We start from the raw sequence: 25,676 nt of genomic DNA, 5'->3' as shown, positions 1-25,676 counted from the left end.
TCATAATAATTTTTTACTTCAGACTAATTTAGTTGGTAGTTGCAAGTGCAGTATTTGTGTTTTTTACATATTTTGTTTTAAAGGTAACAAAATCATGCTAGAGATAGACATAATAGCCTGACTTATAAATGAGTTAAAGAAAGGGCTTTTTCAAAAATATCTCAGTTTAAAAATATTTTTATAAAAATACCTGTCATTTTTTAAAAAATTGCAAAAATAATTTTTTATTTACAAGAATGCTATTTTTAAAAAAAATACAAAATTACAGCTTTCTACAACTGGATGCAACATCAACAAGTTTTTGCAGCTCTACTCAACCTCAAATACAACCAAAAAAACTCGAGACAACTAGTTACATATCTGGTTGATTTTTGTTGTACTGTATTTTTACAAATATTTTCAGAAGATTGTAAATTCACAAAAATTTGAAAAGTTCGTAAGTTTTGGTAATTTTCTTAAAACATTGTACGCATAGCCTTAGGAGTTATAAGTTTATTAGCCGCAGTAGCACTGGCTTATATTTATGAATACCTTGGTTGTAATTCGGGTTGAGCGAGCCGAGTTTCGAGCCGAGATTAATCGAGTTGAGTCGACCCAGCTCATTTAACTAATCGAAGCTAAATCTCTACCTAAACTCGACCTGTTTAACTTCACGAGTAAAGTCAACCCATTAAATGAGCCGGTTTTAACAAGCCGACTAGCTCATTTGATTTTATGGGTCAAATTGAGTGGTTTCGTTTAATTAAATAAGCCGATATCTCGGCCCGAACTCGACTCGTTTAACTAAACAAGTCGGGAGTTAAACGAGCTGAGTCGAGTCCACTTAAACGAGCTCGAGATATGCTAGCTCACGAGCTCACCGATTCAAATTACAGCCATTTCCTACTATATAATAAAATAACTTTTTTATTATGTGTCCAAAAATTTGGTCGAATAATTTTAAACACCGTAAATCTGAGTCTTTTCAATAATATGATATTTCTATTTTGTTATTATATTCATAAGAAAAAATCAACGTAAATATAGCTTTTATTAATAATGTACACTACCACATAAATGGTCTTTACCAACACACAAAAGTGATGTTGCCACGAAAAATGTTGCCTTATATCAGTATAATCGAATAAAGGAGATATATGGCAACAACATAGTCGAATGTTGCCAATTATGTTGCCTTAGATTCTCTATGCCAACATCTCTAGTGATGTTGCCTTAGACAAATGAAAAATTGTATAAAAACGCGTGGCAAAAAGCCCGCCATCACAAAAATAGCAAGCCCGCTAAACAAAATAAAAAAGACCTGCTCAGTTAGTGATAAAACGACGTGGTTTTATGACAGAACGACGTCGTTTACTCTGAATAAACAAAAACTCCTGTTCGAACACTCTCACAAAATCATTGTCCTAAAATTCACAAACACAAACTCTCACACACTCTCTCACTCATAAACACTCTCTCACTCACAAATCTCTCTGTTCAACCTCTCCGTTCAACTCTTCCTATCACCGTCAAAGCTGTTCCTCTCTCACAAACACTCGCAACCTCTCTGTTCAACCTCTCGCCATCGAAGCTCTGCCGTTTGTTCGTAGAAGCTCTTCCTCTCGTCGTTTGAAAGCTCCGAGTCTCCATTTTTTCTCTGTTTCGCAGCTCTTCCTCTCTAATTAAAGGTGCAAATCTTAATTTTAATTTGTTAATAAACCCTAATTTTTGGGGTTTTTATAATTTGTTTATAAACCCTAATCTTTGGGGGTTTTTGATTTGTTAATTTTGGGAGGGGGTTTAAACCCTAATTTTTGGGGGGTTTTAATTTGTTAATTTTGGGAGGGGGTTTAAACCCTAATTTTTGGGGATTTTAATTGTTGTGTGCTATGTTTATTCTTAGGGGATTTGTTAATTTTGGGGTTACACGTGTGCCCTATTTTTTGGGGATTATGTTTTTCATTTTTCTATTTTTTGTACATGTGTGCCCTGTTTTATATAGTACAGAACATATAGTACTATTTCTTCTCTTTGTATGTATTTTGCAATTTATTGGGATTATGATATGTATTTTTTCCATCCGTGTTAATGATGTTTGATATTTTGTGTTGTGTTTGAAAATTTGATTGAAGTGTTTAATCTGATGTCGTATATTCTGTTTACTTATACGGACAGAGCTTGACTATTAAAATTTTAGTATATTATATACATTATATACTTAACCTAGTTTAATTAAGAAACGATGGTAGCTGAACATACGACTTAGTCTATTCGCACAAGAATTTTAGTTAATATTATTTTTGCAGATTATGGATATTTATTCATAAATAATTAGAGATACAATTATTATGAATAAGTTTGTTATGATTAGATAATATAATATAGGTAAGTGTAAATATATTTATATGTGTATATATATTTGTTACGTATAGAATTAACAACTAAAGTTAGTAAATGTTTCACCTATAGTAATGAGTGAGGCAGAGGAAATCTGGATAAATCTACCAAGATCAAGTGACGAGTATATTAATGGGGTCAAAAATTTCGTCAAAAATGCGATGGCTAAATATGCATTCGGCGCTGAATTGAAGTGCCCTTGTGGTAATTGTAACAGTAAGATATGGTGGGGTCCAGATGATGTCTTTAATCACCTTGTTTGCAAGGGTCCTTCCCTGGATGTTGTAAAATAGATATACGACGTCTCGAATTTGGGTGATACTGATGTGATGGATTGCGAAACAAATATAGGGTTTGAAGATGATCTTAGTCAGATGTTGAACCTTACTTACACCAATAGGGAACCTAATTCAGATGCTTGGAAATTTTATCGCCTTATCGAAGACGGGAAACAGCCCTTGTATCCTGGTTCCAAAAAAATTTCTAGATTAAGTTTTCTTGTTAGGTTGTACCACTGGAAGTGTCTTAATGGGGTGACGCAAACTGCATTTGGTGAAATGTTACAGTTATTAAAGGAGGCATTTCCTGATATTGAGATACCTACTTTATTTAATTCTGCTAAACACGTAATTAGGGATTTAGGGCTTGACTACCAAAAAATACATACATGTCCTAATGACTGCATGTTATATTGGGGTAAAAATCAGAATGAAGTGTCATGCAAAACTTGTGGTGTCTCTAGGTAGAGGGATACAGAAGAAGAACATAAGAATGATACAATACCGGCAAAAGTCATGAGATATTTTCATTTAAAACCAAAGCTACAGAGGATGTATATGTGTAAAGAGTTCGCAAAATTAATGACTTGGCATGTAGCTTGGAAGAAGGACGGAATGTTACGGCACCCGGCTGATGGTGTAGCTTGGAAGACAATGGATGCCAAATATCCAAATTTTTCATCCGAAAATCGAAACATTAGATTAGGTATAGCTTCTGATGGATTCAATCCATTTGGTATAATGAGTGGCAGTCATAGTACCTGGCCAGTTATTGTGGTGAACTACAACTTACCTCCCTGGCTAAATATGAAACCGGAGAATTTAATTATGTCCACACTTATACCAGGTCCAAATGATCCCGTAAATAGTATTGACGTCTACTTGCAACCTTTGGTGGAGGAGCTGAAAGAGTTATGGGATGTAGGTGTAAACACTTTTGATACAGCGACGAATCAGAATTTTGTATTAAGGGCAAGTGTATTGTGGATAATAAGCGACTTCCCCGGTTACGCAATGTTATCGGGATGGAGTACTAAAGGATATTTGGCTTGCCCTATATGCAATTACAAGATATTATCAACCTATTTGAAACATAGTAGGAAGGTGTGTTATATGAATCATCGATGATTCCTAGATTCCAATCATAGGTGGAGATCAGATAAAAAAAGATTTAATGGCCAAATTGAGGTTGGGCAGGCCCCTGCAGTTTTATCAGGAAGAATGATCAAGAGGCTGTTGGATGGTTACCAGAATACTTTTGGTAAGGTGAAGGGGAAACGGAAAGTCAGTTGTGACTTGAATCCTTGGAATAAGAAGTCAATATTTTTTCAGTTACCTTATTGGAGTGAAAATTCAATACGACATAATCTTAATGTCATGCATATAGAAAAGAATATATATGATAGTATTCTTGGTACTTTATTAAATATCAGTGGTAAGACAAAAGATCATGTAAATGCTCGGTTAGATTTGCAAGAAATGGGTATAAGGAAGATCCTGCACCCGACCACCTCTACTAATGGGAAGTACCTTGAAATCAGGGCTACAAACTTCGGCATGACAAATAAAGAAAAAGACATATTTTGTTGATTTTTGGAAAATGTGAAATTCCCACACGGTTTCGCTTCCAATATTAGCAAATGTGTCCAAGATAGGAAAGTTTTCGGATACAAGAGTCATGATGCACACATCATTATGCAATACTTATTACAAATCGCCGTGAAAAAAACATTGAAGCCTGAAGCTGCGATTCCATTAATAAGACTTGGTGATTTTTTAGAGGTAAATGTTCCAAGGTAATTGAGGTGGATGATGTAAAGAAACTGCAAAAGGAAATTATTGAAATATTATGCCGACCTGAAATTAATTTCCCACTTGCCTTCTTCGACATCATGGTGCATTTACCAGTTCTTTTATGTAATAAAATTGAACTTGGTGGTCCAGTCCACCAGAGATGGATGTACTCAATTGAGAGGTACCTGTGTAAATTAAAATGATATGTTCGTAATAAGAGTCAGCCATAAGGGTCAATAGCGGAAGGATACTTGGCAGATGAATGTGTAACATTTTGTACAAGATTTCTAGGAGATAACGAGAGCAGTTCAGTGAATGAGTTAGGAACCAGAATTCATGAAACCAGTGAATATCCAATTCTTTCAGGGAGGAACCAGAAAGGGAAAGCTTATCAGTTGTCTGATGATGTATGGACTGCGGCTCATATATTGTTTAACTATAATGATAAGGAAGTAGAGGCGCTAATTGAGTAAGTCCTAGAATCCTAGTTTAATTATGTTAATTTAAGTATTTATTGCTAACTTAATTTAAATTATTTAACATACTGTATATTTATATATTCTAGGCAACATCGTTCATTATTTGACGTAAATGCAAAGTTGAACAAGTACAAAAGAGCAAGAACACACACAGATGAAGTATGCGAGTGGTTCAAGACTGAAATTAGAAAAAAACTGAATGTTTCGAGGGAAATTGCATCGTTGGCGATAGGTCCTAAACGAGTTGCTAGACGGTTCAGAGGATATGTAGTAAATGGGTATAGGTTCCATACGAAAAGTAGAGATAAGAAGTGCATAATACAAAATAGCGGCGTTTATCTAACCGCCTTAACCACCAGTTTCGCTAGTCTAAAGGACCAAAAACCAACAACCGGGGAGGTTACTTATTATGGTTCGATTGAGAAAATATTCGAGGTTGACTATTGGGGTTGTCTTAATATGGTTTTGTTTAGGTGTACCTGGTATGATGATGAGAAGGATCATTTAGGTTTTACCCGAGTAAACTTTAACAGGGCTTGCCAAAAACAAGACCCTTTTGTCATGTCAACATAAGTCTATCAAGTGTTTTACATTGAAGATCATGTTGAAAATCATATTTATTATCCTATTAAGAAGCTGCCAACATACTTTGATGATTCACACGCCGAGAATAGTCCAAGTGAAGATGATGAAGCGAACTGGTTCGGGGATGATGTCCTGACAAAACAAATTCCGATTGGAGAATTCCAGAAGTGAAAATTAACATATATTAGCTTGTAAAATTTAGGGTTTTTTACCTGAATTGTTTATTCTAGATTGTGCTTGGATTTAAATGGATTTTTTCCCTGTTTTTGCAATGGATGATCTTTATTTTTGTTTAATTTAAGAATTGTGCTTGATTCTAATTGTTATTTAATTTTCTTGATCCTTGTTTAATATTTTGATTAATTTAATAAGTATGATTGTATAATGGTCTTGCTCCTTATTTTACTATTTTGTTTAATTTTATTTGTTCTTGTTTTTTTTAAGTAAATTAGAGTACAAGTTCAGTTTGTCCTTGTTTTACTTTTTTGTTTAATTTTTTGTTTAATTTTATTTGCCCTTGTTTTTTTAAGTAAATTAGATTACAAGTTTAGTGTGTGCGTTAAACTAATCATTTTTAAAATTTGTAATTGCAGGATGGGAGGTGACTTTATGACCTTCAATTTGCATCACAAGGGTGAGTTCCACAAAAGTAAATATGCTGGCGGAACAGTAAATACAGTGAAGGACTTCGAGCTTGATGTCTTCTCATATTCGGAACTGATGGAGTGGGTCCACCAACTTGGCTATAAGGAAATTGGAGGAATTTATGTGTAAAAAGAGGAAAACAGTGATGGCTGGGAATTGATTACTGATGACGCTGCCTCAAATGAGTATACTTTCAAAAGCGGGGCTTCTGAACTAGACTTATTTATCGACTGCGATGTCGATAAAAATATGCTGGCAATGCGTCAAATGTAACCTCATGTTATTGTAAGGCCCAAAAGAAGCCCCGTTAATCCAAAAGAGGATAATCCTAAAAAGCGTCAGTTTGTGACATTAAAGGATATCAAGGAAGAGAAGACCAGGAAAATGAACAAGTCCCGGAAGAAAACATAATCTACTGACAAAGTTTCAAAAGCAGTTGCGATAGAGAAGAAATCTGATAAGTCTGACCTGATGGGAATGTCCGAGTATATGAAAAGATTTGATATTCTTGATACGAAAAAGAATTTGGGGAAAGGGGCTGGGGAAGGACCTGATGGAGGCAATGTTAATGCTTATGAAATGCAAAGAAATAAAAATGTCGAGGAAAAATTATAATAAAATCAAATAGGGTTAATTAATATAGGTATAAGTCTAGTATCGATTCTAAAAATATTTATAAGTCCAAAAATTAATTATGTGCTTGATGTGTTATGTGCTTTACGTGGTTATGTGAACCTTATATACTATATAATTATATGTGTATATATGTGAGTCAGTTAGAAATGCATGGGTAGATTGATAGGGTTACGTGGTATCAATTCGAGATACGCGTATGTAGTAAGTTATCTAAAAGATTATCTTTCTATAATTGATTCAGTATCAACAAGACAGATCAAGCAGGAAATAGAGGACGGTGAGTTGAATCAGGTTAGGTACACGCCAGGCAAGTTTTTCCCCTATTCTAAATTCAAAATAGTAAATTATACACCACTTATTATATCAGTTACACGTTGATAATTCTTGTTCATACACAATTATTGATTCTTGTTTCTATTTCATTTCGATTCTTGATTTCTCCCAATTTATTGAATCCTCTTTTCATATTCCAATACTTTTACCCTTGTTACATATACTCTGATATATCCTGATGTTGGGATACATCGAAAGCATTCTGATTGTTCCGAATTCTGAGCTTTGGACTGGATATTTACGATATGGGCTGGGTTTTACTCAAACCCAAGAGTTATCATCCCTATTCCAGAAGAGAGTTTTGAGCTACCAAATCAGGTGTAATAGGATAAGTAGTAGGGTTGGTTTGAACAAAAGATGTTTAATGCGAGATGTAAATAGAATAAAGTTTGTAACAAAGAGAGTTCTTTAGACATAATGATTTTAAATTGGTTTGTAATAAAGTGAGTGTGTCATTCTTGTTTTCAACTCTTAACCTTAAAGATCATGTTAGTAGTAGTTCGGGGTAATTATTATATTTATATTCCGCTTGTGCATGATTAGTGAGTAGTTAATATTAATAATGCCCCAAATCTATAGCCCGGATTTGGAGGGTGTTATAGTTGGCAACAGAGCTTAGGTTTTGACCCTTGAAAATAAGAATATTAGAGTTACGATAAGATAGGAAGGTTATATAAGATAAGAGTAAGAATGTTAGGGTTGTTTGTTTATGTGATTAGGAATTATGAGTTTTAGGATTGTGTTTTGATTGTTTTGTATTATGATTATTATATTAGATGGCATCTTCGTCGACAACTGGATCACACCCAGCAGCAGCAGCACCGGTATTAGCCCCAGTATCACTGCAGGTATTCCCTCCACTACCACCACCTCCACCACTACCCCAGGGTCCAGCACCAGATCAGTTGCCTGCCCCTGAGTTACCAGGTTTCATTAATTACTTTCCGTACTTTGAGCCGGAGATACCTAATTTTCCACCATTAGAGATTCTGATGTTTGATGTTCCTGACATGGTTGATATTCCACAGTGGGAGGACTTGGAGCCGCGGATTTCAGTGTCACTGCCTGAGATTCCAAAGATTCCACCGATGGAGCCAGAGTTAGAGCCACCTGTATACACACCTCAGGAGCAGCCCATTGTGTTTCCTGCACCACTAGCTATTTATGCCCTTATGCCCGGGGTATACCAGTTCCCGCAGCCAAAGTTTGTAGAGTAGGTTGTCGATCAGCCACTTCCATTGCCTTCTCGAGGTTCTCGTACAGATCTTCGTGAGCCTCATACGGTGTCATATCAGCAGTACCAGTCAGAGAGAGAGGAGAGGGTTAGATGGCAGAATCAGTGTAGGGAGATCCTCAAATTGTTTGAGATATAGGAGGACGGTCCAGTTCGAGCGTTACGACCTGATTACATATTGAGGGAGAGACTACGCCAGATCTATAGGGCTGGTTCTCAGGAGCTTACTATTTTGAGGCAGCAGGACATGCATACAGAGGCAGTATATCGCAGGGCGATGAGACTCACAGAGGAAGTATTAGAGGCTTTACAGGAGGAGCTGAGCCGTGTGCTATCGGGATTCTGAGCACAGCCTGACAGTGGAGTGTTGTATCTTGTATATTATCTGTACATAGATGCAGTGTAGTATTGTATGACTAGTTTGTATGTGTGTAGCTACTAGTTTTGACTGATAGTAATAGTAGGTTGACTAAAATATTATAGACTTTTGTATCAAGCATTGACACCTGCAGCTGGTGTCCTACCCATATACATATATAAGATGAACCTTTTCATGTTTTCTTTATTTTACTTTTCCAGTCATTTAAGCATTTATATTTATTTTATCATTTTACCGTTGCATAAATTTAAAAATGTTGTTTTTATTTACAAACATGTTATACCCTTTATATTTTTAAAACTTTTAATTAATTCACAATGATTTATTTAAACATCGCATTGTTTTTACTCACATATGTTAGATATTTGATAAATGGTTTTCTTCCCCATATCAACTGTTTTAACGCTGTTTTAATATTATAAGGACTGTTTCTATTTTGTACCACCTATTTAATAAATTGTTATTAAAAGAACCAATTGTTTTATTATCAGAAATATGGCATCCAAAAGATAAGGGAGACCCAACTCATCCAACGGAAATACCGAAGGTCAGATCGATAACAACCAGATGGGCCAGATGTTTCAACTTATGCAAAAAAACTGATGATGATGCAACAACAGTTACAGCAGCAGTTTCAGCAACAAATGCTACAGCAAGCCGCTCATCCAGAACATCAAGCACCATCAGCAGCACATGTAGTTACTTTCAAGCAATTTCAGTCGGTGAAGCCTGCGGAATTTTCCGGTTCCCCAGATCCTACAAAGGTGAGAGCTTGGCTGAAAGAGATAGAAAAGGCTTTTACGTTAGTTAAAGTTGAGGAAGAACAAAAGACGGAATTTGCCAGCTACTTTCTGAAAGGCAAATCCAATTATTGGTGGGAATCGAAGAAAGCTTTGGAAGGTGAAGGTGTGGTGACTTGGGATAGCTTCACTGATCTTTTCCTGGAGAAATATTTTCCTCGCTACATGAAGAATCAGATGGAGATTAAATTTCTGGAATTGAAACAAGATAATATATCGGTCGCGGATTATGATGTCAAGTTCACTGAATTGGCAAGATTTATACCTGAGCAGGTAGATACCGATGAAAAACGAACCAAGAGATTTCAGCAGGGATTGAAGCCATGGATTCGTAGCAGGGTAGCCGTATTTGAGCTGACGACTTATACGTCTGTTGTTTAGAAGGCTATGATTATTGAAGGTGAGAGTGAGGTAGCTCAGAAAGAGAAGGGACCAGGAAATTCTCAGAACCGTTTCAACAGAAGGCCGGGAATTCAAGCCTGGGGAAAAATAAACTTCAGGAGACCAGAACAGGGAAACTAGAGGATGGGTAACCGACTTCCAGTCCCGAATCAGCAAAGACTTATATGACCGCATATACCTGATTGCAGAATATATGGTAAGAAGCATACTGGGATTTGAAACAAGCCAAATGTCACGTATTTCAAGTGCAAGCAGAGGGGACACTACTCTGGAGAATGTCCAATGGGAAAAGCAGAATTCACTTATTTCTAGTGCGGAAGAAAAGGACATATTGCCAAGGACTGCAGAGGAGTTGCAATGGTCGCTAGCATTCCAAGGGTTTTAGCATTATCTCCGCCACCACTACCACCACAAAATCAGCCCAGGGCAAGGACTTTCAACATGTCAATGAAAGAAGTAGTACAGAGTCCAAATGTGGTTGCAGGTACGCTCCCTGTGAATTTTGTAAATGCTCAAGTATTGATTGATTCAGGAGCTACGAGATCTTTTATTTCTGAAGGTTTCCTTTCTAAGATAGATTGTAAGGTTCAGTGGTTAGATGAAGTGCTAGTTATAAAATTAGCAAGTGATGATCAGGTTACGGTAGATCGAGTATGTTCATATTGTAAAGTTGAGATAGGGTGATGTCATTTCTCAGTTGACTTGATACCTTTCAAGTTAGGGGTATTTGATGTTATTTTAGGAACGGATTGGCTACCTAGTAATAATGCTCAGATTGATTGTGCAAATAAGAAAGTGAAGTTGCAAACCGAAGAAAATATAACAGTAATATTTAAAGGTGAAAAGCAAAAGCAAAGATTCTTAACAATGATGCAGACGAAACAATTTCTACGCCAAGGATTTCAAGCTTATTTAGCCTACGTATTGGACACAGAAAAAGAAAGTCCAAAGATTAAAGATATTCCTGTAGTTTTTGAGTTTCCCGATGTCTTGTTAGATGAACTTCCAGGACTACCCCCGGATCGAGAAATTGAATTTACTATTGATTTGGCACCAGGGACTGAACCAATCTCAAAAGCTCCATACTGAATGGCACCTATTGAAATGAAAGAATTAGCATAGAAATTGCAGGATCTTCTCGACAAAGGAATTATAAGGACGAGTGTATCCCCAAGGGGCGCACCAGTATTGTTCGTGAAAAAGAAGGATGGTAGCATGCGACTATGTATTGATTATCATGAGCTGAACAAGTTAACTATCAAGAATAAATATCCTTTTCCTCACATCGATGACTTATTTGACCAACTAAAAGGAGCGGCATAGTTTTCAAAAATCGACTTACGATCATGCTATCATCAGTTGAAGATCAAGGCGGAAGATATTCCAAAGATGGTGTTCAGAATGAGGTATGAACATTATAAAATTTCTTGTGATGGCTTTTGGACTGACTAATGCACCAGCAACATTTATGGATTTGATGAACCGAGTATTCAAGAAGTATCTCGATAAGTTTATCATTATATTTATTGATGACATCCTAATCTATTCAAAGACGGAAGAAGAACATGTAGCACACTTAAGAACGACATTGGAGATATTACGAAAGGAACAACTTTATGGGAAATTTTCAAAATGTGAATTTTGGTTGAAGGAAGTGCAATTTCTAGGACACATCATCAGTATTGAAGGAATTCAAGTGGATCCAGCGAAGATTGAAGCTATTTTAAATTGGGAAAGACCAAAGACTCCAACAGAACTCCGAAGTTCCTTAGGATTAGCCGGTTACTACAGAAGATTTGTTAAGGTTTTGCAAAAATAGCCACATCATTGACGAAGTTGACACGAAAGAATGAAAAGTTCGAATGGAATGAGAAATACGACGTAAGTTTCCAAGAATTGAAGAATCGATTGATAACCACACCTGTACTTGTTTTACCAGATGATCAAGAAGACTTTGTCATATACAACGATGCTTCGTATCGAGGACTTGGATGTGTTTTGATGCAACATGGCAACGTGATCGCATATGCTTCTAGACAGTTAAAGCTGCATGAACAGAAATATGCGACGGACAATCTCAAACTAGTAGCAATTGTATTCACACTGAAGCTCTGGAGACACTATCTATACGATGAAAGATGTGAGATTTATACGGATCATAAAAGCTTGAAGTATTTTTTCACACAGAAGGAACTCAATATGCGACATCGACGTTGGCTAGAGCTAATCAAGGATTACGATGTTTCAATCCATTATCATCCAGGCTAGGCCAATGTAGTAGCAGACGTGTTAAGTCGAAAGGAACGATTGAACCTGTTAACCTTTTCAAAAGACTTGATCAAGGAATTTGATAAATTGAAGATTGAAGTTCGTGTCCAGAAAGCTCTATTGAAATGATTTACGCTATGACTTTTCAGCCAGAACTATTAGAGAAAAAAAGAAGGTGTCAAGAAGAAGTAATGGATCAGGAGATCGATAATTTGACAGGAAAAGAGATTAACAGTCAGAAGAATGCGAAAGGAATTTTTCGAGTTGCTTCAAGGATCTGGATACCTAATGTACCGGAATTAAAAGCGGAAATTTTACAAGACGCTCATAGCTCAAGATATTCGATTCATCTCGGAAGTACAAAGATGTACAGAGACCTGAAGGAAAACATTTGATGGCCAAACATGAAGAAAGAAATAGCGGAATGGGTTAGTAAGTGTTATACATGCCAAAGGGTTAAAGCTAAACATCAACGCCCGAGCGGATTACTACAACCACTAGATATTCCCGAATGGAAATGGGAGCACTTAGCTATGGATTTTGCAGTGGGACTTCCAAGAACGAAAGCAAATCATGATGCAATTTGGGTTATCATTGACCGATTAACGAAGTCAGCACATTTTCTTCCAATCAACGAAAGGTTTTCACTGGACAAATTTGTGCACTTATATCTCAAGGAAATCGTAATGCGTCATGGAGTACACATATCTATTGTATTGGATCGAGATCCCCGTTTCAGTTCAAGATCTTAGAGATAATTCCAAGAATGTCTAGGAACCAAGTGGACCTGAGTACTGCTTATCATCCACAAACGGACGGGCAAAGTGAAAGGACGATCCAAACAATTGAAGATATGCTACGTGTATGCGCAATAGACTTTGAAGCAAATTGGGACAAGCACTTACCGCTAGTGGAATTTTCTTACAATAACAGGTATCAAACAAGTATCGGGATGCCACCTTATGAAGCTTTATATGGGAGAAAGTACAGATCACTTACATATTGGGAAGAAGTTTGAGAACGCAAGATTCTAGGTCCAAAACTGATTCAGCAAACCAAGGAAAAAGTAGAACTTATCCAAAAGTGACTCAAAGCAACGCATAATCGACAACAAAAATATGCAGATCTATCCAGAAAAGATGTGGACTATCAGGAAGGAGAACATGTACTACTAAAGGTATCACCATGGAAGGGACTAATCAGGTTTGGAAACAAGGGTAAATTGAAACCTCGCTACATTGGACCATTTGGAATTTTAAAGAAAGTCGGAAGAGTTGCGTACGAAATAGCTTTACCACCCCATATGTAATATATTCATAATGTGTTTCATGTATCTATGCTTAATAAGTATAACCCTGATACAAGGCATGTAATAGAATATGAGCCAATAGAACTTCAGGCAGATTTGTCGTATGTAGAGCAGCCGATAAGAATTTTAGATCGGCAAGAGAGGGTATTAAGGAATAAGTCTGTACCATTAGTGAGAATTTTGTGGAGAAACCCAGTGGTTGATATGTTAGAGAAGTATCCTCAGTTATTTACATAGTGTGATTCTGAGGACAGAATCCTATTAAGGGGGGAGAATGTAACGACCGAGAAATTACGCTTGTATTACATTATAATAAAGATAAATTATGTGTATTATTATGTGATTAAATGTGTTCGGTCGTAAAACCCTAAATGTTATGTGCTACGTGTTGTCTGTTTTGATCCAAACGCATTTTGGATATTTATTGAGTGTTTATAGTAAGTTATATATTTTTATATCAAAACCCGTACAGCTCAAACAACGTTTTAAAAGCCCATATTTCAAACAAAATCATTGGTCCTGTTTTGCAAAATTGACCTATACCATATCGCTATTCTGAACCCCTAGACGTTTTACAAATTTACCTTTTTCGCGAAAAATGACTTTTTCGGACCCTTTCGGGTACCAAAAACCCCACAAAAATCACATTTTAATTTTTATATGATAATGAAATTACCATACATCATTTTTCTTTGCATTTTTATAATATTCATAATTTTTTGGAATTTTTAACATTTTATTTTGTATTTATTGGATATTTAAAAATTTGTTATTAATACCAAAAAATTATTAAAATTGGGGCCAAATATTTTTATTAGGAGTGTAATTATCCCCTTAATTTTATTTAGGGGTATTATTTTCATAAATATAAATAGCTGATTATTAGCAATTAATTAGTTAATCATTAAAAAATCAGAATATTCAAGAATATTAGTGTTGGTGAAGAACACTCAAGGAATTAAACCTCAGATTTGAAGGTGAATCTGTTATCCAAATCAAACATGTGAGTAACCAAAATGATCCTCTCGATCTCTACTTTCTATTCATATCATCAATTTGAAGTGTTATTGATTTGATTTTTAATTCATATTTAGGGTTTATGCTTGAACACTAGTATAAAAAGGGTCTATAGCGTCGGTCAAAACATACTTTTAGCGTCGGTCAAGTGGCGTAGTATATGCAGGCGACACTAAAGGTATGGATCTATTGCGTCGGTTATTTAGGTGACGCTTAAAATTGTTATAAGCGTCGGTTATCGGAAATGCCGACACTAAACGTATAGGCATAAGCGTCAGTTATCTAAGAAACCGACGCTATTGGTATACGCATAAGCGTCGGTTACCTAAAATGTCGACGCTTTAGGTATAGGCATAAGTGTCGATTAACTAAACTGCCGAAACTGTAGGTATATGAATAAGCGTCGATTACCAAAAATGCCGACCCTCTAAGTATAGACTTATTACGTCGGTTAATAAGAATGCTGACGCTTATAGTGTTTTAAAAAAAATACTTTTATAATTTTATTGATAACCTTAACTTGTTGTCTTACATACACAATGCACCTCCAGAAGACTTTGATGCGATATTATGTATAACAAACAACAACCACAAATAAACCATAACAAATAATAAATATATTTGATTTTTAAGGAAAATGTATCGATCAAGGTTTTATACATAATTATGCTAAATATCTTTCTGAATCAAAGATTTCTATATACATAAGTATGAACTTTTAACATTTTACTTGCATAGTTACACAAATCACACAGGACCTGCAACCACTCCCCCTGTATGTTTGCCGCCGCTGGAATTACAGTTCAATCTTGATCAGATAGACAATACCTTCTGTTTCTAGGCACAGCCTGTCCAGAATGATCAAATCCCGGGATAAACTAGTGGACAATGAACATGCACGAATTGTTGCTGGTCCAAGGACCTGACTGAAGGGTACATAGGTGGGTTCAAATGAAATTGATACTTAGCACAGAGATGTCGTTGGTGGGTTAAGCCTCTGCTAGCGACCTGTAGATCACCAAAAAAAAGTCAAAAATTAGTAACACACACCATCAGTATAGATCAGCATTAGTACAAGCAGAATTACTATAAGGACTATATCAGAAGCAATTCATCATACATATATTATTAACATCAGAATTTTAATCATCCCGCAGGACTCGGCCAAATAGGCAAGAAAGACTAAATTTATCAACAATCTAAAGAGAGGGGGGGTTGTTCTGCACTGGCTCCTTTTAACTAGATGTATTGTCAAATAAAAAAAATCACAAATAAAAGAATACATGTATCACTATTACTTTATGGACAATATCTTTGAAGGAGGGGCCATGTATGAATAGTACCCAATATTACTTTGTTTTTGACATCTGTTAGACTACTAGGCAGAAATAGATCAACTATTATAGTTTCCTAAACAAACTCTATCAAAGAATGGAAACTTTCTCTTTCAGCATGAACAATAGTTTAGAAATCTGCCAAGAAAAGAATCTAACAACATTCATTCATTGAAATATGCAGTTCAGTAGTTGTAGAATCACAAGGGAAAAAAAGCATATCAAAGCAACCTGTCTAACAAAAGAACAAATCTCTGGTTTTCTGAATCTGCAAGAGCTTCTTCCAGTAACAATCTTTCTGCTTCTATCATAGTAGGTTTTCCCAAGCACACCTATAGAAGTGATGAGGAATCTAGTGATTAAAGAACACCAAGCTTTGCATTATCAAAGTGCATTATCAAGAGTATTATTATCACCTAGCCTAATCAGTTTGACATATCAAAGTGCATTATCAAGAGTATTATTATGTGTCCACGAATCAAACACCTGGATGCTTCTACTCAGCTGTTGATTATAAAATAATTCAGAAACAGTAGTTGATTTGTCAAACACAAAACCAGGCTTGGAATGTATATAGATTGAAAACTTTGCAACATATGCATTCTGCAAGTTCGTCAAATCCAATATTAACATCACAACTATAAAATATGGTCAAGCAATAAAAGTAACAGCATATAGATGTGTAGCTATATATACATGTATCACTAGCACAGGGGACTTCATTTTTCGGATTTTGTTTATACTCTGCAAGACCAGAGCTTTGAATATAATAAAATTTGTTTAGAAGTCTGTCTATTGCTTGATTCTATTGCCATATATAAGGAATATTAAGAAGTAGACTGAAATGTGTTGTCACTACAATTTAATTTTCTAAGTAAATACTATTCAAAAACAATATATTAACTTATGGCAGGAAAAGAATTATGATATATTGAAGTCTGAGCATTCAAAATATTAGCTATAGGCACTGAGTGACAATTCTTAGGTGTCAACAATATACAAGCAGTAAAAGAGGCTCCAGTCTGCAATTAAGCCGAAGTCTTTAAGCACCTATAACTAAATAAAACTATGACCAGGATACAAGCAGTAAAGGAGCATGACCCGGTGTACATAAAACTATTAATGGTAAAGAGACTATTTCTGAAAATTAGTGGCGCTAATGGTTTTAACAAAATAAGTACACCTGTATGTATGACCACACATGTACGGATGACCAAGGTACTACCATCTCCAACTTTTGACTTGAACATACATTTGGTGATAGAATGTAATGTGTGCCAAGTACGACATCAGGATGAATGTAACAAAAAAATGTACAGAAACTTACTTCAGATATGGATCTCAATCCTCAATATAGGAATGTACAATTAAATTGACATACTTCCTACTTCTGCTAGCTTTATATCTTTCGTAATAATTTATGTAACTCAAATAAAAAAGTGCATATCTAAGAATCCAGAAAACATAAACATGTACTGTAGTTGGGCGTAGTCATGTAGTTGCAGGCACAAATGAGCGACCAGACTTTTAATCTTAGAATTGACATATATAAGAATGGTGGAGTATACTTCTTCCTTGATAAGAAAACAACAAAACACAGAGTAATGACTGACATAACGATTACGAACGAGAATAATTAAAGGGCTAATGTCAGATAATAAATACCAGACAAATTTTTATACCTTTCTGTTCAACAGAAAACTTTGCAGATAATGTATATCCAAAAACCTAACAGGGGACTTGGATCTTTCCATTAAAAAAGCATTATCCCCTGCCATAATGAAATCAAACCGACCTATATTTGACACTAAAAAGGAAATAGGAAAAACTGTGATTTCACTGCCTCACAGGACTATGAAAATCCCTACTCTTATTATTTTAAGCTGGGTGAACTTAAAAACTGTAAAATCATCCAACATATATTGATAAGTAACATATACAACTACAAGAAACTGACTCTGACATCCAATAAATACAAACAATCAGTATATCATATACAGGACTAGGATAGAGGGGAGATACCTTGACGAGATACCAAAAAAGCATCAAAAAAGCAAAATTACGAACCTTTTCTTCGCGCTTGCTAGTGTAAACCTCAGAAGCAAAGCAATCAGCAAAGATGAGGATATCGAGAGTCTGCCGAACTATATCGACCGGAGATTTAGGCTAAGACTTGAAAACGCCCTTCATTTTCGCCGCTGACGAGAGTGTCTACTCACCGCCGCGACTCAACTAGGGTTCCGCCGGACAAACAAATTCATGTTCTCTCTCTTTCGCCGATCTCTGTCTCTGTCGGTGGTGGCAGTATAGATACAGCGATTGTGTATGCATTAGTAGGAATCTGACTTATTCAAACCTAATTAGTGTTTGGATTCGCAAATGGTCGAGAACAGAGACCGATATAAAGATCTGGGTTTGAATTAAAAGAAATAGTGGGGTTCCCCAGAGTAGAGTGAAATATAGAGTAAATTATTTATATTTGGATTCTTTTACATCACCATTATATTTTTTTTAAAAAAAATAATCTTTTTCTTGTATATAATTTTTATATAAATGGATTTCGAATTGATCTAAAATATAAATAAATATACTCATAATATATTTTTATAATAAATTTTGCAAAAACAATTTTAGTTACATGTGATTACTCATCATTATGTGATTACATAATTATCATATTTTTATTTATTTTTAATATCAAAATTTAAAAATATATATATATTTTATATAAAATAATTATATTGAAATAGAATATAAAGTATCTGATAACAAAATATTTAGGCTCTGTTTAGGATTGCTGTTAAAAATTGATGTGCTGTTAGAAAAAGTGTTGTTACAAAAAGTGTTGTTGGAAAAATGAGATGATTGTTTGATAATTGTTTTTGATATGTATAAGTTTTAATGCAAAAAATTAAAAATAACAATGCTTTTGGTAATATTAGATGGTGAAATCAACATCTGCAGCTTTTTCTAAAAGTATGGGCGACTTGCTTTTTCTAATAGCAGCTTTTAAGCCAAAAGCACTGTTCCGAAAAACAGCTTTTGAATTTTACAAAACAGTTTTTTAACTGCTTTTCAGCGAAAAGCTGCTATTGCCGTCACCAACAGCAATACCAAAAACACCCTAATATAAATATATAAAAAAAATTAGTTAAACAAAACAAATTTTCGAAAGAATTTTAGATTACTCATCATATGTTACATCAAAATTTTGAATTATGTTAATAATTATTATATTTTTATTTTTTAATATAAAAATTTAAATATATATTTTTATAACAAAAAACTTTATTGAAATAAAATATAAAGAATTTGATCACAAAATATTTATATAAAAAATAGTCAAAATATAGTTTAATATAAATAATTTTACAAGAGAATTCTAAGATATTTATTTTGAAACAAATATTTCTATTTTAATAATTTAAAATTTATATTTTGTTAGTCGAAATTGGATCTCTTCTCGAAGAGTAGTATTTTTAATAACTTTTCCTTATATAGTATGACAGATCATATTATTAATCACATGATAATATAATTAATGAAAATTCTCAATTATTTGAAAATCCAATCTTTCTATAAATTTTAAAATAATCATTTGTAAAAAAAATCGGATACTTTAATTACTCACAATATAATCAAAAAAATTGGTACAACTAAATACCAGTTAAAATTTGAATTTTAAAAAATAATTAAAATTATTTAAATATTAATATCTAAATATCAATAATTTCTTACAATTATAAATTTATCATTCAATTTCTAAGAATAAATTAATACAAAATATTTGTATTAGTAAAATTATAAATAATTAATTTCAACAAAATAATATACTTTATAAATTACAATAAATCACTTAAATTATATAATATAAGTTAGGTGGCGGGATGAAAGATTCACAAAAAATATGAATTTGACAAACTCGTCCGACCCAGAAAATATTAGAAAAATTCGATTAGCAAAAGTCTACCTGGCTCGCAGACTTAAATGGGAACGAGAACTCTTATACTAATGATAAAAAATATTGGTTTCGAAAATATTGAACTCGAGGCTACTAATTGATTTGTAAATCATGATACCACTAGATCACTCTCATTCTCGATGATTATCGAGCCCGAACATAGTATTTAAAATCTTTACTTAGCATATCTCATCCTAAATAGAATTTTTAAAGTTTTCATTCAATTATATGAACGGATATAATATGTTTTGCAATACTAAAATATTAAATATTATCATTTTAATTTTATACTTCACACTAATTTAGTTGGTAGTTGTAAGTGCAGTATTTGTGTTTTTTACATATTTTGTTTTAAAGGTAACAAAATCATGCTAAAGATAATCATAATAGCCTGACTTATAAATGAGTTAAAGAAAGGGATTTTTCAAAAATATCTCAGTTTAAAAATATTTTTATAAAAATACCTGTCATTTTTTAAAAAATTGCAAAAATAATTTTTTATTTGCAAGAATGCTATTTTAAAAAAAATACAAAATTACAGCTTTCTACAACTGGATGCAACATCAACAAGTTTTTGCAGCTCTACTCAACCTCAAATACAACCAAAAAAACTCGAGACCACTAGTTACATATCTGGTTGATTTTTATTGTACTGTATTTTTACAAATATTTTCAGAAGATTGTAAATTCACAAAAATTTGAAAAGTTCGTAAGTTTTGGTAATTTTCTTAAAACATTGTACGCATAGCCTTAGGAGTTATAAGTTTATTAGCGGCAGTAGCACTGGATTATATTTATGAATACCTTGGTTGTAATTCGGGTTGAGTGAGCCGAGTTTCGAGCCGAGATTAATCGAGTTGAGTCGACCCAACTCATTTAACTAATCGAACCTAAATCTCTACCTAAACTCGACCTGTTTAACTTCACGAGTAAAGTCGACCCATTAAATGAGCCGGTTTTAACAAGCCGACTAGCTCATTTGATTTTACGGGTCAAATTGAGCGGTTTCGTTTAATCAAATAAGCCGATATCTCGGCCCGAACTCGACTCGTTTAACTAAACAAGCCGAGAGTTAAATGAGCTGAGTCGAGTCCACTTAAACGAGCTCGAGATATGCTAGCTCACGAGCTCACCGATTCAAATTACAGCCATTTCCTACTATATAATAAAATAACTTTTTTATTACGTGTCCAAAAATTTGGTCGAATAATTTTAAACACAGTAAATCTGAGTCTTTTAAATAATATGATATTTCTAGTTTGTTATTATATTCATAAGAAAAAATCAACGTAAATATAGCTTTTATTAATAATATACACTACCACATAAATGGTCTTTACCAACACACAAAAGAGATGTTGCCACGAAAAATGATGCCTTATATCAGTATAATCGAATAAAGGAGATATATGGCAACAACATAGTCGAATGTTGCCAATTATATTTCCTTAGATTCTCTATGCCAACATCTTTAGTGATGTTGCCTTAGACAAATGAAAAATTGTATAAAAAAGCGGGGCAAAAAGCCCGCCATCACAAAAATAGCAAGCCCGCTAAACAAAATAAAAAAGACCCGCTCAGTTAGTGACAAAATGACGTCCTTTAATGACAGAACGACGTCGTTTACTCTGAATAAACAAAAACTCCTGTTCGAACACTCTCACAAAATCATTGTCCTAAAATTCATAAACACAAACTCTCACACACTCTCTCACTCACAAACACTCTCTCACTCACAAATCTCTCTGTTCAACCTCTCCGTTCAACTCTTCCTATCGTCGTCAAAGCTCTTCCTCTCTCACAAACACTCGCAAAATTAATGACTTGGCATGTAGCTTGGAAGAAGGACGGAATGTTACGGCACCCGGCTGATGGTGTAGCTTGGAAGACAATGGATGCCAAATATCCAAATTTTTCATCCGAAAATCGAAACATTAGATTAGGTATAGCTTCTAATGGATTCAATCCATTTGGTACAATGAGTGGCAGTCATAGTACCTGGCCAGTTGTTGTGGTGAACTATAACTTACCTCCCTGGCTAAATATGAAACCAGAGAATTTAATTATGTCCACACTTATAGCAGGTCCAACTGATCCCGTAAATAGTATTGACGTCTATTTGCAACCTTTGGTGGAAGAGCTGAAAGAGTTATGGGATGTTGGTGTAACCACTTTTGATGCAGCGACGAATCAGAATTTTGTATTAAGGGCAAGTGTATTATGGATAATAAGCGACTTCCCCGGTTACGCAATGTTATCGGGATGGAGTACTAAAGGATATTTGGCTTGCCCTATATGCAATTACAAGATATCATCAACTTATTTGAAACATAGTAGGAAGGTGTGTTATATGAATCATCGATGATTCCTAGATTCCAATCATAAGTGGAGATCAGATAAAAAAAGATTTAATGGCCAAATTGAGGTTGGGCAGGCCCCTGCAGTTTTATCAGGAAGAATGATCAAGAGGCTGTTGGATGATTACCAGAATACTTTTATTGAGGTGAAGGGGAAACGGAAAGACAGTTGTGACTTTAATCCTTGAAATAAGAAGTCAATATTTTTTCAGTTACCTTATTGGAGTAAAAATTCAATATGACATAATCTTAATGTCATGCATATAGAAAAGAATATATATGATAGTATTCTCGGTACTTTGTTAAATATCAGTGGTAAGACAAAAGATCATGTAAATGCTCGGTTAGATTTGCAAGAAATGGGTATAAGGAAGATCCTACACCCGACCACCTCTAATAATGGGAAGTACCTTGAAATCATGGCTGCAAACTTCGTCATGACAAACAAAGAAAAAGACATATTTTGTTCATTTTTGGAAAATGTGAAATTCCCACACGGTTTCGCTTCCAATATTAGCAAATATGTCCAAGATAGGAAAGTTTTCGGGTACAAGAGTCATGATGCACACATCATTATGCAATACTTATTACAAATCGCTGTGAAAAAAGCATTGAAGCCTGAAGCTGCGATTCCATTAATAAGACTTGGTGATTTTTTTAGAGGTATATGTTCCAAGGTAATTGAGGTGGATGATGTAAAGAAACTGTAAAAGGAAATTATTGAAATATTATGCCGACCTAAAATTAATTTCCCACTTGCCTTCTTCGACATCATGATGCATTTACCAGTTCATTTATGTAATAAAATTGAACTTGGTGGTCCAGTCCACCAGAGATGGATGTACTCAACTGAGAGGTACCTGGGTAAATTAAAATGATATGTTCGTAATAAGAGTCAGCCAGAAGGGTCAATAGCGGAAGGATACTTGGCAGATGAATGTGTAACATTTTGTGCAAGATTTCCAAGAGATAACGAGATCAGTTCAGTGAATGAGTTAGGAACCAGAATTCATAAAACCAGTGAATATCCAATTCTTTCAGGGAGGAACCAGAAAGGGAAAGCTTATCAGTTGTCTGATGATGTATGGACTGCGGCTCATCGGTACATATTGTTTAACTATGATGATAAGGATGTAGATGCGCTAATTGAGTAAGTCCTAGAATCTTAGTTTAATTATGTTAATTTAAGTATTTATTGCTAACTTAATTTAAATTATTTAACATACTGTATATTTATATATTGTAGGCAACATCGTTCATTATTTGACGTAAATGTAAAGTTAAACAAGTACAAAAGAGCAAGAACACACACAGATGAAGTATGCGAGTGGTTCAAGACTGAAATTGGAAAAAAACTGAATGTTTCGAGGGAAATTACGTCGTTGGCGATAGGTCCTAAACGAGTTGCTAGACGGTTCAGAGGATATGTAATAAATAGGTATAGGTTCCATACGAAAAGTAGAGATAAGAAGTGCATAATACAAAATAGCGACGTTTATCTAACCGCCTTAACCACCAGTTTCGCTAGTGTAAAGGACCAAAAACCAACAACCGGGGAGGTTACTTATTATGGTTCGATTGAGAAAATAATCGAGGTTGACTATTGGGGTTGTCTTAATATGGTTTTGTTTAGGTGTACCTGGTATGCTGATGAGAAGGATCATTTAAGTTTTACCCGAGTAAACTTTAACAGGGCTTGCCAAAAAAAAGACCCTTTTGTCATGTCAACACAAGTCCATCAAGTGTTTTATATTGAAGATCATGTTAAAAATCATATTTATTTTCCTATTAAGAAGCTGCCAACATACTTTGATGATTCACACGCCGAGAATAGTCCAAGTGAAGATGACATAAATGGGCAGTTTGCACATGATAGGAGGTTTCCAGTTGTTGAAAACCAAGATGATGAAGCGAACTGGTTCAGGGATGATGTCCCGACAAAACAAATTCCGATTGGAGAAGTCAAGAAGTGAAAATTAACATATATTAGCTTGTAAAATTTAGGGTTTTTTACCTGAATTGTTTATTCTAGATTGTGCTTGAATTTAAATGGATTTTTTCCCTGTTTTTGCAATGGATGATCTTTATTTTTGTTTAATTTAAGAATTGTGCTTGATTCTAATTGTTATTTAATTTTCTTGATCCTTGCTTAATATTTTTTTAATTTAATAAGTATGATTGTATAATGGTCTTGCTCCTTATTTTACTATTTTGTTTAATTTTATTTGTTCCTCTTTTTTTTAAGTAAATTAGAGTACAATTTCAGTTTGTCCTTGTTTTACTTTTTTGTTTATTTTTTTTTTAATTTTATTTGCCCTTTTTTTAAGTAAATTAGATTACAAGTTTAGTGTGTGCGTTAAACTAATCATTTTTGAAATTTGTAATTGCAGGATGGGAGGTGACTTTATGACCTTCAATTTGCATCACAAGGGTGAGTTCCACAAAAGTAAATATGCTCGAGGAACAGTAAAAATAGTGAAGGACTTCGAGCTTGATGTCTTCTCATATTCGGAACTGATGGAGTGGGTCAACCAACTTGGCTATAAGGAAATTGGAGGAATTTATGTGCAAAAAGAGGAAAATAGTGATGGCTGGGAATTGATTACTGATGACACTGCCTCAAATGAGTATACTTTCAAAAGCGGGGCTTCTGAACTGGACTTATTTATCGACTGCGATGTCGATAAAAATATGTTGGCAATGCGTCAAATGCAACCTCATGTTATTGTAAGGCCCAAAAGAAGCCCCGTTAATCCGAAAGAGGATAATCCTAAAAAGCGTCAGTTTGTGACATTAAAGGATATCAATGAAGAGAAGACCAGGAAAATGAACAAGTCCCGGAAGAAAACATAATCTACTGACAAAGTTTCAAAAGCAGTTGCGATAGAGAGGAAATCTGATAAGTCTGACCTGATGGGAATGTCAGAGTATATGAAAAGATTTGAAATTTTTGATACGAACAAGAATTTGGGGGAAGGGGCTGGGAAAGGACCTGATGGAGGCAATGCTAATGCTTATGAAATGCAAAGAAATAAAAATGTCGAGGAAAATATGAAGAAATTAAAGGAACTTGGGATAAAACCGTTGACTGGAAAATTGATCAAAAAGAAAGATGTAAGGCCCAACATAGAAAGTGATGAAGATGAAAGTGAATATCGCTGCCCAGAAAAGGATTTGGACCGAGAAAGTAATGAGGAAGAGCATATTGTTAAGCCAAAGGTATAATTCAGAATAAAATGATGTTTATTATCAACATCATGTTTAATTACGATTATATTATTAACATATATTTTGTTTAGGGTGAGAAAAAGGCTGAGAAGGTTGTGGTTAAGACTGATGGCCCAAAAACACGTTCTCGGACATCTAAAATGTCACTTCCATGTGACAAACCGGTGAACACAGTAGAGCCTGAGGTAAACCGATATTTAATATTTTATTTTTTCTAAAATAAAAAATTGAACTTAGTAATTAATGTCTCTTTCAGGAGAA

The 25,676-nt window shown here is 34.5% G+C and overlaps 2 protein-coding genes across 2 annotated transcripts; both read left to right on the top strand.

The window, feature by feature from the left end:
* The first annotated feature begins 2,450 nt into the window (after window positions 1-2,450).
* Window positions 2,451-6,286, top strand: LOC141686344 (uncharacterized). The gene is made up of 7 exons (XM_074491384.1): window positions 2,451-2,580; window positions 2,728-3,002; window positions 3,123-3,758; window positions 3,852-4,137; window positions 4,740-4,917; window positions 5,014-5,409; window positions 6,106-6,286. Exons 1-7 carry the CDS (start codon window positions 2,451-2,453, stop codon window positions 6,284-6,286), a joined length of 2,082 nt encoding a protein of 693 aa, XP_074347485.1.
* A 15,363-nt stretch (window positions 6,287-21,649) lies between these two features.
* On the top strand, window positions 21,650-25,040 carry LOC141686343 (uncharacterized). The gene is made up of 6 exons (XM_074491383.1): window positions 21,650-22,171; window positions 22,265-22,355; window positions 22,455-22,864; window positions 23,081-23,337; window positions 23,434-24,105; window positions 24,578-25,040. The coding sequence occupies exons 1-6, from the start codon at window positions 21,650-21,652 to the stop codon at window positions 25,038-25,040; spliced, it is 2,415 nt and encodes an 804-aa protein (XP_074347484.1).
* Window positions 25,041-25,676: the final 636 nt, after the last annotated feature.

The sequence above is a fragment of the Apium graveolens genome, chromosome 9 (genome assembly GCF_009905375.1).
Source record: "Apium graveolens cultivar Ventura chromosome 9, ASM990537v1, whole genome shotgun sequence".
Taxonomy (NCBI): domain Eukaryota; kingdom Viridiplantae; phylum Streptophyta; class Magnoliopsida; order Apiales; family Apiaceae; genus Apium; species Apium graveolens.
The sequence above is the reverse complement of the archived record's forward strand: the minus strand, read 5'-3'. Positions and strand labels throughout refer to the sequence as shown.